The sequence below is a fragment of the Pungitius pungitius genome, chromosome 14, assembly GCF_949316345.1.
Source record: "Pungitius pungitius chromosome 14, fPunPun2.1, whole genome shotgun sequence".
Classification (NCBI taxonomy): Eukaryota; Metazoa; Chordata; class Actinopteri; order Perciformes; family Gasterosteidae; genus Pungitius; species Pungitius pungitius.
The window spans coordinates 17,404,502-17,418,969 of NC_084913.1; the positions used below are offsets into that span (position 1 = coordinate 17,404,502).

The window sequence follows — 14,468 nt, forward strand, 5'->3', positions numbered from 1 at the left end:
ATATTACGCCCATGGAACAGCCCATATACTCCAAGGAAGGAGGCCTTATATGTAGATACGAAGGGGCCCTCCTACCACGCTCTACGATTGGACAGTTACTTTTAGTTGCATGAAATGACCGCACATGGCAATGTCAACTTCAATGATTGGCTGACGACGTGCCAATCCTTCCCTTTGCTCCACCGTGGGCCGGCGTCTTTGTTTGGATGGAGTGTATCCGCGACCTCGCATCTGAACCAGAGAATACAGCCACAGAACAACGTCTTATACATTCATGAGCTTCCGCGTAAAGACATCTCCTGCTTGATGTTTTCTGTTATCATTGCGCACATTTGCTAGTGGTTAGGCTGATCAAATAGTTATTGGTTGGTTGTGACCCGTGCAGTTCGATGTGACTGTAGCTACTAGCCTCCTGTCTGCAACAGTCGCGTGCAGGTCACGTGCTCTATCCTTCCTCACTAGTAAGACCAGTCGATTCAACCCCCGCCCCGGTCCCTGCTTCTAGCGGGACCAGAAGAGGACCTGTCCACCCTGGACCACATAAAAGCCCTGCTAACCTGGGACAGGAAGGACGCGGCCACCCTGGAACATATCAAGCCATGCTGGTACTGGGACAAGAAGGACCTTGGCCACACTCCATCCCAGTCAGAGGGTCTGGACCCCGCCACTGAGGCCCGGTACCGCAGAGAGGGGGCTCGGTTCATCTTTGATGTCGGCACGCGCCTCGGGCTGTATCCTTGTATTGGAAACTATGTGCGGCTAGTTAACGTAGCGCTATAGCACCTCACGTGACTGTTTCCGTCCAATCCGAACTCCAAACGGTACCCTTCAAGGTGCACATGTAGCCTTCGAGACTGCTAGAACCACCAGACTAATGCATCCTTTGGCATAATGTTGTTTAAGTCCTTGTGCAGCTCCTTCTGACCACAGACAGGGACACCGGTGTACTGCCAGTTGTGCTGGATCGAATCTCCTTAACCTCTATGGCCGCAGGCATTATGACACGCTGGCCACTGGAATTGTCTACTTCCACCGCTTCTACATGTTCCACTCCTTCAAGCAGTTTCCTCGATATGTGAGTGTGTTCTTCATCCACTCTGAGGGTCTATGTGCTGAGGGTCTGTGCTGGCTCTAGGGTGGGGGATGAAACCTTGTTTCGGCAGGCTGTGTTTTGACCCCCAAAGCCAATAAACAGACTGTGTTCTAAATGTTATTTATTGCAGTGAGGTGGCAGCACTGGACACAGCCCTGTTTAGATAACCTGACGGACTCGAATACAGCAGCATCTACTCTAACAGCACAGTGACATGTAATATTAATACAGAATATACTTTTTCTTTGTAGGTGACGGGAGGATGCTGCCTTTTCCTTGCAGGGAAAGTAGAGGAAACACCAAAGAAGTGCAAAGACATCATCAAGACAGCCCGCAGTCTGCTCAACGACATCCAGTTTGCCCAGTTTGGAGATGATCCCAAGGTCTGTAGCAAGAACGCCTGTCACCAGTGTGTGTCTAGAAGTAAAACGATGGCCATTGAGACCGGGCTTCGGAGAAGCCATTGATAGGATGACAAGCCCAAGCCTTTACTTTTCTCTTTTGTTGTCCCGGTTTCTTTACAACTATTAACCTCAGAGGGAAGTTGCGTTAAACAAACCTTTTCTTTGTACATGCACCTTCCACAAAGTCATATGCATCCATCAATTCTCCCAACGTCACTGTCCATGGTGCTGGAAACACTTGACTGGAGTAATCTCAAGCCCCCTCGTGTTTAAATACTATCCAAAGAGAATAAAATACTAAACAGAAAGGCTTGAATTTAAAAGTTATTCAAGACATTTTTTATCTTCTTGCCCCTGGTTTGCCTCTATTTCCTGTTTATTTAGCCTTGGCGGGATCATTTATTTATTTTTCAGCTTATGATCCTTATATATAGAATTGAAGGATTTTTATATGGGCTGTAAAAGATGTAGTCATGATATAAGACTACAGCCACTAAGCCCCTTCTGCTTCCAGTTGTAAGAAAGCTACGGCCAAGTGGTAAAATGTATAGCTTCAAATATATTTTCTTTATTCATTTGTTAACGTTGTTCAATGTGGAGCATTTCAGGGAAATGATTGGCAGAAATATGAGGAATATGATATCTATAGCTATGCTTGCATTAGTGCATCGTCAGCAGAAATGAAGAATCGTGTTAGCTAAAAATGAACCCGAATATGTGCACCACCATGTAATGTCTAGCAGCCCATAGCAGACAATTCATACACTGGCTTCAGTGAGACCTTCATGTACTGTGTTACCTGAAGGCTACTGCGGTAAGCTCCGTTAATAGGGATGAACCTGGCTTCCATTTCCCCTAAAGGCATGTTGTTTGTGTACGGATGGCTTCTCAGCTGGAGGACAGCAAGCCTCCGGGGGGACAAAAGGGACCGGGACACATCCATCAGTGTGCTGCCCCCATCGGTGTCTTTCCCTTGGACACCAACAGAAAGCCGAAGTAGTCATCATGAAGTGCACACGCCCTGAGCTGATAGACTTCAAGGGACGGCCTTAATGCTCATCATTCTACCAATGCTGCTCTGTGGAAACTCCCCAGGCCTCAATGTTAGATACTGAATGTGCACTTAGTGAAATAATGCGTTCCATACTGTCACACTGCTTCTTCTTCTACCTTCAGAATGTTGACAGACTTTTCAGTTTATGAGTCGAGGGAGAGCCGGGGGACATCTGTCCCCATTTGCCCACTGCAGACTGCTTGTCCTTACAGGAGGAGGTGATGGTGCTGGAGCGCATCCTTCTGCAGACCATCAAGTTTGACCTTCAGGTGGAGCATCCCTACCAGTTCCTGCTGCGCTATGCCAAGCAGCTCAAAGGTAAACAGTCCAGTATATACACTTCTATTGAGAAAGACTTTAGATCTTCAACGTGTGCCAGGAACATTCATATTTAAACAATATAGTCCACTAAATGTCCAACATTTTCTGAAGAAATAACATGTGATTAGTTTCTAATTCCCAATGCTGGGTGGTGCTTACATCAATTCAATTCATTTTATTTAGTATAGCCCAAAATCGCAAATTACAAATTTGCCTCAGAGGGCTTTACAGTCAGTGGATCGGTGTGAATGGCTGAAGGGTGACATGTCCACGTGGTCTAAAGACTAGAACACAGATATTCAAGTACAGTCCATTTAGCATTTTTCAGCAGTAGTGCCTTTTCAGAGCGGATCAGAGCAACCCCCTGTGGTTGTGGTGTCTGCTTGGACAGCCTCATGATCTGTGAACTTGATAACTTGATGGTGAGGACTGAGGAACGGACTCTGCACACAACGCTAGGGGCAGGTGGTGTTCTGGTAGAGGAGGTGTAGTTGTCTAACCCATCAGATTACCTGCTGTTGGTTAGAACGTTAAGACTCAAGCTGCAGAGGGAGCAAAGAAGCTGATGGACAGTCTGACATTGCTTTTCCAGGGGACAAGAACAAGGTGCAGAAGCTGGTTCAGATGGCCTGGACCTTTGTGAATGACAGGTGAGCTTATATACCACTTTGTGATTGGTAATGGAACCGTTTGGTATGGTGGACCTTTCCATTTGCAGACTAGAAAGGCGGACAGGACAGTAAACTCTAGTTGTAGTGGGCGTTCTGTAATGTTTCATCTGCCAGCTCACCAGTTGTGTGTTTGTGTTTGTGCTGCTGCTCAGCCTGTGCACCATGGTGGCCCTGCAGTGGGAGCCTCAGATCATCGCTGTGGCTGTCATGTATCTGGCTGGACGCCTCAGTAAGTTTGACATCCAGGACTGGACGTCCAAGCAATCGTCCCGGCGCTGGTGGGAGCAGTTTGTGCACGATGTGCCTGTTGAGGTCTTGGAAGGTAAAAGCAATTTGGCCACATTTTTCATAATGTATTTAGGATGTGATTTTTATACCTTTCAACCTCTTTTTTTCCCCCACTTTCCTCTATGACAAAGATATCTGTCACCAGATCCTGGACTTATATTCTCAGGCCAAGCAGCAGATACCTGATGGAGCAATGGGGACTGGTGAAGACCCACCACCATCGTCCATACTGCCCCCCACTGCACCACCTTTGGCCAAGAAAGCCTCCCCTCAGACCAGCCCCAGGGCCCCTAGGCCAGCTCAGGTGACTGGGCCAAAGTTCCATTCTCCTCCTTAACTTGTGCTGTTTCTGTGTCTGACTGATCCTGGTTCTGTTGTTTTTAGCCCTCTCCCAAAGACGACAGCAAGCCCACTAGTAAGTACAAATGAGTAGATGAAAAGTCCATACATGGTCAAATACACTCACCGGCCACTTTATTAGGTACACCTGTCCAACTGCTCGTTAACACTTAATTTCTAAGCAGCCAATCACATGGCGGCAACTCAGTGCATTTAGGCATGTAGACATTGTCAAGACAATCTCCTGCAGTTCAAACCGAGCATCAGTATGGGGAAGAAAGGTGATTTGAGTGACTTTGAACGTGGCATGATTGTTGGTGCCAGAAGGGCTGGTCTGAGTATTTCAGAAACTGCTAATCTACTGGGATTTTCACGCACAACCATCTCTAGGGTTTACAGAGAATGGTCCGAAAAAGAAAAAACATCCAGTGAGCGGCAGTTCTGTGGGCGGAAATGCCTTGTTGATGCCAGAGGTCAGAGGAGAATGGCCAGACTGGTTCGAGCTGATAGAAGGGCAACAGTGACTCAAATAACCACCCGTTACAACCAAGGTGGGCATAAGAGCATCTCTGAACGCACAGTACGTCAAACTTTGAGGCAGATGGGCTACAGCAGCAGAAGACCACACCGGGTGCCACTCCTTTCAGCTAAGAACAGGAAACTGAGGCTACAATTTGCACAAGCTCATCGAAATTGGACAATAGAAGATTGGAAAAACGTTGCCTGGTCTGATGAGTCTCGATTTCTGCTGCGACATTCGGATGGTAGGGTCAGAATTTGGCGTCTACAACATGAAAGCATGGATCCATCCTGCCTTGTATCAACGGTTCAGGCTGGTGGTGGTGGTGTCATGGTGTGGGGAATATTTTCTTGGCACTCTTTGGGCCCCTTGGTACCAATTGAGCATCGTTGCAACGCCACAGCCTACCTGAGTATTGTTGCTGACCATGTCCATCCCTTTATGACCACAATGTACCCAACTTCTGATGGCTACTTTCAGCAGGATAATGCGCCATGTCATAAAGCTGGAATCATCTCAGACTGGTTTCTTGAACATGACAATGAGTTCGCTGTACTCAAATGGCCTCCACAATCACCAGATCTCAATCCAATAGAGCATCTTTGGGATGTGGTGGAACGGGAGATTCGCATCATGGATGTGCAGCCGACAAATCTGCGGCAACTGTGTGATGCCATCATGTCAATATGGACCAAACTCCCTGAGGAATGCTTCCAGCACCTTGTTGAATCTATGCCACGAAGAATTGAGGCAGTTCTGAAAGCAAAAGGGGTCCAACCCGTTACTAGCATGGGGTACCTAATAAAGTGGCCGGTGAGTGTATACTGTCATGTTTACATGGTTTCTCTGTATCCTATATTTTTGTTTTCCAGAACTGACAAATCTGGAACCTCCTCCACTTCCTCCTCCGCTCCCCCCTCCTCCTCCTCCCCCAGTCTCCGTAAACCACGGTCAGTGTCTGCAGTCCTTAACGCCATTAAAGAGAGCTTCAGTCGTCGGTTAACTCAATCTATTGATCATGAGATGAAATGAATGGTTGGACATGAACAACTTTTGGGGGGAAAACAATTCATGAAACTCTTGGCTCCTGAAGGTGAGTAGGACAACTCGTCCTTGCTCTCTGCCTAGTCAAGTCAACATTCAACAGTCCCTGGTTTTCCCCACTTTCCCTAACTTACAGTGTGTTACATACCAACGCCCTCACACCCTCACAGTGCTGTTCCTCACTGCTGGGCTTTGTTGTGTTAAGAGCAGCCATTAACCACATACAATTTTCTGGCTGGTCTTAATTCTTCATGACGTCTGTATAGAGGAATAAGGCAGTTAAACGTTTCTCTCCGCATGGCGCGTCTTTTTCTATCAATAATGGAAGACATTTCTTAACCCTGTCCAGTGGCAGTGGGTCTCAGAAAGCACCTTTTGTGTTCCAGCTTAACTCGCGTCTCTGGGATCAGATTACTCCACCAAATGAGCTGTTGGTTGGTGGTGCTCCGTCACATAAAGACTAATTTCTCCGCGCTTTGTAACAGTCTTTTTGAATGGACATTCACTCCAACTTTATCTTCTCTCACAGACCATAAACCCCCTTCCTCTTACCCACCAGCTCCAGATCTGTCATCCAAGCCACCCCTCCCACCTCTACCCCATTGCCCACCTCCACCACCTCCTCCACCCATGGACCTCCCCGCTACCACCTCACTGGTGTCCAGTGAAGGCTACCAGAAGCTCCAATCCATGATGAAGACCGAGGGCTCCTGTTATACCGCTGTCCCCCAGGTCTGTGCCCCTCCGCTGGGCTATCACCACTACCCCCCCGGCACCACAGCGTACCACACTCCTCCACTCTCGGCCTACAGCTACTTGCTTGCTCCTCCTCCGTCAGTGTTGGCGATGGCCCCTAGTTTGAGTGGGGGGTACCCACCACCATCAGCCGCTGGACACAATCCGCTCCCCCCTCCGCTGCCCCCTGGGATGCCTCCAGTCAGCGGCCTGAGTCGAGGTACTTGGATGAGATGAGGGACATGAAAGGCGCCCATGTTTTTAAAATGTCCTATTTTAATGTAAACAGTGTTCTTATCTAAGTAAGCATTTGCTTGGATAATCTTTGTTATGGCCTCATATCCTAATTTAGGGTTGATTGGGAAACGGTGTTCATTCTGTTGGCTGTAAAAGGCTGCTTTTTTATATTGATTTTACTCTTTGCATTGAAGAACAACATTTTTTTCACTCAGAAATGATAATCCATTTTATTTAACTGGTATACAACAGTTTTCTTTCTTTCCTTTGTAAAGGAAAAACCTTTTCGTAGCTTAATTTATGTATTTAATGTTGTGAATACATAGGCACACCCTCTCAAATACTGTAGATGTTTACTTTCTTTGCAATAAAACATGACATACCAGAAGTGTGACTAATTGTAAATCATTTGAACAATTTCCCTGGTGCAGTATTAATACATCTATGTATTACTATGGTCTTTAAAGTCGGGTATGTTGAGATATATGCACATTTTTCGTCTGCATTACTTGAAAGTGTTGCCTCAGGGAATTACCCACAACTCATGAGGTTGTGACTTCAAACGTAGGTTAACCCGGTAACCTGTCTGTCCTTAGGCCAACGTGAGAGGCTGAAAAAGTCAATCACACGAACGGACTTGCTTATTAGATTCCTCAATAAATGAAATACTAAAGACCAAAACCTCTTGTATTCTTGTTTTGTTCTCCTCGTAGCCGCCTCCCTACCTGAGCTCTTGGTGGCTGTGCCTCAGCTCTGGTGCTGTGTGACCCGTGTTCAGCAGCAACAGGAGGTATAACAATCCGCTGTGCTTCACAAGTTCAAGTACGATACTTGGGTGAAGTATGGCAGGTGGATCTGTGGATCCAAACTGATGTCATGAACATGTCCCTCTTAACCTGAAGGACAGCCCCATTAAATGGGGGTAAGAATTTGTTTTATTCAAACTAAGTGTGAAAATGTGCTTTAATATGTGTATTTTATGTTTAGAATGAAACCAGAACCACAGATGTTGTAAGTTACAAAAATCTTCGGTAACGCTTTATATTAAGGTCCTTGTAATAACTATTAATTAATAGGTAATAAGGCCCTTCTAAGTCTTTACAAGATGCTCATTAACATTTATAAGCCTATTTAAGTGTTAATAATGACATTATAATACAGTTAGTAGCAGGCTATAACACATTTATAAGCATCTTTGCAATGCCTTTATTAATCTTTTGATTTTTCTTTTGTTTGTCTTATTGATATTAAAATATACTTTATTGCTCATCTATTATAAGTTAACTATGCTTTTTGCAGCTATGGGATCTAAAGCGAGAACAATTCCTTATTAAGTCTAATAAATATTTGTGTTAATTACTGATAATTAATGATTTTCACAACCTCCTCATCTAGAATGTGGTCATGGTTGATATAATGGGAAGAAAAAAAAGCACAATACAAGTGTTTCAACTGTGATGGCCAAAATTGTTTAATTTATTGCTGTAGACTGACTACAAATATAAAAAATAAAAACACTTTCAGTAAAAGTCTGCAAAAATCAAAGCATATTATTAAAAACATGATCCATTAGCACACCGTCAATTCAAAATTCCCCTTTCTGTTTTCTTAAGTGCCCCGAGCTGTGTCGCCAATATCTGGACAGTCATGGATCGCATCTCAACATTTCCCAGCATATCACCGAGCTTGTGCTTTGTTGTATGTTGATCTTTAAACTCTGCTAACTTTTCAGGGGCAGCAATGGAAAGCTCTGCAATTGGTGCATTCAATGCAATTGTATTGCGATCCACTCCCACTATTCTGCAAGCAGCAGTGATGATATTGTTCTTGTAGGCCTTTAACACTTTCCGGTGCAATTACCTCATCTGGACCACGTGCTGATGGTGAAGAAGAAAGAGAGTAGATATTAGTTTCAGTGACATCAATCTTCCATTCAATAACCTTAAACAATTCATAAAGTTTACTAACTATGCAACACTAATGTTAATTTTCATTATTTGACTCAAATGTTGCTGTATAAATGCTGTATATTAACGACAGCAAATATGATGTGCAGAAATGTTTAAAGAACATACCTGACAGTGCACAACTAAAGAGAAGATATTTATTTTCACAATGTAAATTTCATACTGCTCTTACCAGATGCATAAAATAGAGTATTTTAATATGAAAACAGCGTTTTTAATGTAACCCATTATCCTATATCATAGCCACTCAGTGATACACAGAGGAGCGACCACTTGTGACTGCTCACGTGCTTTCGTCACTCAATGGGCAGCATCAGTCATGCGCCTAGCTGTAGCTAGCTAGCTAGTAGCTGGATGCGTGTTTGACTTTGCACTAACTAGTTAGTAGCAGTTAAACTCACCAAAGGAGTTACCCTCACTACGCTTCCTCTTCTCAGCTTCTTTTCAAGGTCCACTTTGGGTTTGAATCCGACGTGGGGCAGATGTTTGGGCCACTGACTCCATTTTTCAGGCGGGATCAAAATTTTGGAGAAAAACTTTGAAGCTAATTAAATTTCTTCAGAAAAAATCATCCCATTATATCAGCCATGACCACATTCTAGATGAAGAGGTTGTGAAAATCATGAACCAGTAATTAACATATATAATATATAATATTTATTAGCCTTAATAAGGCATTGTTCTCGCTTTAGATCCCAAAGCTGCAAAAAGCATAAATAACTGTTAACAAGTGGATAGTTAACTTATAATAGATGAGCAATAAAGTATATTTTAATATCACTAAGCAAACACAAGAAGATTAATAAAGGCATGGCAAAGATGCTTATACATGTGTTATAGCATGCTATTAACTGTATTATAATGTCGTTATTAACATATATGTTAATAACTTATAAATGTTAATGAGCATCTTGTAAGGACGTTTTTATAACAGGATGCACCTTCAGTAGTAGCCAGGAGGCTGTGGACAAGGACTAACATGTCATGGGATTTATTGTAGGTAAGAAACATAGAACGTCACCAGCAGTGTCCTTGAAGTCAAGGAAACCACAAGAATGCCAGAACTGCGGGAAAGGCCAGAGTGGTCTTGTAACCTTGTAGCCAAAGTGCAAATGTAACCTTATTTTGTGGTTTTGGCACATTTTTTATCAGAACCTTTTCCTCAAATGCTTCATATTAAATTTACTGGGCAGTAATCTTCATCTTTTTTGCCAATGTACAGCAGGAACCTCCTGTTAACATGGGGCGAGGGGGACATGTGATCAAACAGTCCAAACTCCAGCGACACAAAGGGCACAAAGTGGGGTGGCTCTCAAATGGTCTGTCTGCAGGACCCACCATCACAATAAATGGTCCAGAAGCTCTCAGGTGTAGGGAAAACGGGAGGGAGGTAGTTCGGAAAACGGTGCCGGGAAGAGGCTTAATCAGCTCTGCTCATTGTGTCCTCCTGTTTTGTAACAAACAGTAGGGTCAGAGGAGCGAGGGAGGACAGTCTGACCAGAACATGTCGGAAAGGACAAGCAAACACGTGCGCTCAAGGCTCGGCCAGTTCACGCAAGATGACCTTTTACAATGTTTAGCTCAATAAAAATCTAACTTTATGTTTTAGATTGCAAACAGGTGGATGAAGAACAAGTTACTGACACATTCAAGAATAAAGAAAGCTCTGTGATAGGACTACATGTAGGTCCATGTAAAGATGAGCACGCTGATCATTGTTGAATAACAACCAATGGCTGACTCCAGCACATTATTTTATTTTCAAATGTAATGTTCTGCCCTCATATTACACACTTAGTTCCATGATCCCTTGATTTTAGCTAAAAATATTGGAACAGGAAGACCGACTAAAGCTTCTGCACTCCACAGCCTGAAAACCAGCCTCCAGCACCTTGAAGTAGACGGGTCTGGCCCACTTGAGATCAAAGTGGGCAGTATTTGGCCCAAACCTCAACTGAGTTTGACACCTTGGCTCTACACCAACGACTGCACCTCAGAGAACCCAACTGTAAAACTCCTGAAGTTCTCACAGGACACAACGGTCATCGGCCTGATCAAGGACGACGATGAGTCTGTCTACTGATGGGAGGTTTAAGCGTTCGTCTTCTGGTGGGGTCAGAGCCACCCGTAGATTTATAAGCTCAAAACTGTGGAGATGACAGGAGGAGCCCCCCAACAGTGCCCCCTTACCATTCTCAACAACACTGGGTCAACTGTGCAAACCTTCAGGTGTATGAGATTCCCCATCTTCAAGGACTTGCAGTGTGCCTCTAACGTTGACACCATGATGAAGAAAGCTCGGAAATGGGCAGGAAAGATCGCTGCAGACCTTCACCCCCTGGTAGGCGCTACACTAAATCTACCAGACAAGGGAATAGCTTCTTACCTCAGGTTGTCTCATTGATGAATACTTAATCCGTTGACGAATTGTTGTTAAATCTCTATACTTACGTGGTTCTACTTTTTATGTTGTCTTTGCTTTTCACAACCAGTAGTTTGTCCAGCACACCACATCCCGGTGGCATGCAAGCACAAGCTCAACAGCATACAGAACAAAGGTGTCATAACCAAAGTTGCTGAACCTACAGACTGGGTTTCGTCCATGGTCCACTTCTGGGCCGTAAGGCCTTAACAAAAGCCTCCTCTATAGTAGTAATCCTGACTCTATCAACACAACTTTGCATCATGTAGAAGATGTTTTAGCCTGGTATCTCCATGTTTTATAGGATTTAGAGGACTGTTAGTGATTTTATTTCAGGCGATTTACAAACAGCAAGTGCATTCAGGAAGATTGTTTGATGGCAAATAATTCATTCTCTTACAATGTTAATCCGATAATGTAACGTAAGGCCTGGGTTTGTAAAGTGTCTTTTTTCATATTTATGGAAATGTCTTAGTAAATTGTACCTTTTAGCTTCTGGCAGAATATATAAGAAATATCTTTCTCTGCATGTATCATTGACCCCTTCTGCCCACAATGATATCCTCAACTATCAATCTACAATAAGTTCTATAAAATCATGAGAGACATTTTGTCGTACAATAGTAATTTACAAATATCTGCAAGTTACCAAAGTATGTTTGGCTTAAAGGACATCAGTTTAAAATACATATTCCTGTTGGGTGTCACCTGCAACACCAGTTGATAATCAAAAGAAATGGAGCGACTGATCAGGTAAAATAAGGATTAACTGCTCATAAAGCGTCGCTTCTCACAAAGTTTTGACAGACCGATTGCTTGTATTGCCTGTTACCATTCTGTATGTTAGCTTGACAGACTCGTTAGTTCCCAGATCAGAATCCTGGATGTCTCGATTCAGAGTGTTTAGAAATATGAAAAATATCGCATGCATTTGCATCTTTCTTAAATGTACATGCAACATCCACTGAGCTACGTGTCTGATACACACGACACAACGGCAAGTTGTGGACTTTCTGGGCAGAGGCAAATCTGCAGTTGTCGTCACATAGTTTGTTTGGTATAATGGTGTGAAATGCTGATCCCAGGTCCTGTTACTGGTCATCCATCAGCCGGATATGGGTGTCCTCCTTGACTCCTGGTCCTTGGACACTGGCAATGATGGGGATTGTGTTTTGGCTGTTGATAGTTGATAGCAAATAATTATAAATTGTTAACAATCTTTTACTTCCCTTATCCTCAAATCATTAAAAATATACACTATTCATGTAATTATTTGTCTCAATTGAGCCATTCAACTACCCCACTAACTCTGATAGGATATTAAAACCTTCATATACAAAACAACAAAAGTGGCATTTTTAACTTTCACAGTTTCTCACCTGTTTGAATCAACAAACTCATAACAATATCAATATTAGTTTGAGTGGCGCCTGACAGCTCAATAACTGTTATTCAATGTCTGACCCTGGAGCCATTCACCTTTCAGCTGACTCAAAACTCAGTTGAGTGGATTCTTAACTGATGACCCGCAATCATATACATACACGTGCAAGTCGTGGCATTCAAAGAAGGAAATCATCTACCGTAGCACTAACAAATCGTAGCACTTGTACTTATAATGGCACTTTTCTATAACATGTTTTGAAACTGCTTATTTGATGAAAATTGTACTTTCGTGTTACTTGTTCTTCTGAGTTTGTATCTCTATGTGGAAATGCACTTATTGTAAGTCGCTTTGGATAAAAGCGTCAGCTAAATGACATGTAATGTAATGTAATGTAATCTATGAAACAGAAAGCAAATCCACAGTGTGTGCTCAGTATTAAGTTGTCTATTTACCTTGAAGGTACACACTTTTCAATATTTTCCTTTTAGACAGAGAATCAGATATCTTTTGGAGCTTGTCTCTTTTTTTAGTCAGGTTTGTGTTACTGGTCTGTAACTGGTGTCTTTCTTTAGTCAGGTTGGTGTTACTGGTCTGTAACTGGTCTCTTTCTTTAGTCAGGTTGGTGTAACTGGTCCTTAACAGGGCCATCTCCATGTCCCTCTCCGAGTTGACTTTGGTGCCTGTGTTTGACATAAACAAACCAATAAAGACCAGTACTCTCATCTCAGGGCTTCATCATCATTCTGACAAAATACTCACAGAGGCGAACTGAAATGATGAGTCCAGTCAGAAGGAAGAAACTCAGAAGACTAAGAAACACTGCAGCCGCTCTGGAGGAACTCTTCCTCACATCTTCAACACCTGAAAACTCCATGTGACGTTTGTTGAGATAAATAAAGTCAGGTCAGCCTCATTGTCACTTCTAATAATACAACACACCAGACTAAAAAGGTGTGCCTAGATACAGTAGTGTTCACAGACGTTGTGGGATTTGTATGTTAAAAGTTACTCATTGAAATGCACCAACAATACGTGAAAGCCCAGAACCTATATTTTGTTGTTGACATAATTAAAACGTTTTCAAAGATGTGTCCTTTAAGATTCTTTAACTCTCTGTTTTCTATGTGAGTGTGTGTAAAAGATCCAAAGTAGTAATGTTTATTACCTGAGAACGCAGATCCTCTTCTGTTTGGCCCTAGAGTGTGGATCAACCCATTTTCAGACACTTGCCCATCCCTCTGGCTGGGATGTCGTGATGGTACCTGTACATTCACATAAATATGCAGATCTTCATCCATAATGTGCAGGTGGGTCCTGTGCTGCCACCAGTCTGCACAGCATGCTTTTGAAATGTGTAAATTGTGCACAGAGAGACTTCTAAAAGAGGCAGTGCTCTTGGGGGAGGGTGTTTCTCACATCATCAGGAAACTGATGGTGGTGGGACCTACTTTTCCCATGTGGCCTATAAGTTGCAGTTGCATGATGGTACTTTCCATTTTGGTTTGGGTGAATATAAATATCCATCTGTCTGTATGTCAACTGAAAGATACAGAGATCCAAAGGCAGCTGCCCTGGAGTTCCTCGGGCAGACCATTGTCGTCGGGTCCCCACCGTCCCGCCCCTGGTTCGGCCCTCCCCTTAGGGCCATCTGGAATTTGGCCCTTGAGCGGGGGGGTTCTGTCATGGTTTGGGTTTATGTCTTGTTTTATTTTGTAGTTTCATGTCTCTTGTGTCCCTGGGTGACTTCCCTTCCTGCCTTGTCCTGTCTTCCCCGGTGATTGTGTCCAATCACTTGTACCTCCCTTGTGTATTTAAGCCCTGTCAGTCTCTTGTTGTGTCATTGCATGTTACATGTGCATCGTCTACATGTTGTTGGTGAATGTCTCTGGTCCCTGTCTGCTTTTGCCACTTTTTTGGATGTAACACTTTGCATAAAACTCTGTGCTTGAGTCCTGCCTGCCTGCCCCAGCCCTTGTGACATGATGC

At 43.6% G+C, this 14,468-nt stretch overlaps 1 protein-coding gene across 1 annotated transcript; it reads left to right on the top strand.

Moving 5' to 3' along the window:
* The first annotated feature begins 11 nt into the window (after positions 1–11).
* Positions 12–7,379, top strand: LOC119228066 (cyclin-K-like). The gene is made up of 11 exons (XM_037487357.2): positions 12–51; positions 467–731; positions 994–1,075; positions 1,345–1,476; positions 2,764–2,869; positions 3,465–3,522; positions 3,696–3,865; positions 3,963–4,135; positions 4,216–4,246; positions 5,563–5,640; positions 6,264–7,379. Exons 1-11 carry the CDS (start codon positions 12–14, stop codon positions 6,704–6,706), a joined length of 1,578 nt encoding a protein of 525 aa, XP_037343254.2. The 3' UTR covers positions 6,707–7,379.
* The last annotated feature ends 7,089 nt before the right edge of the window (positions 7,380–14,468 follow it).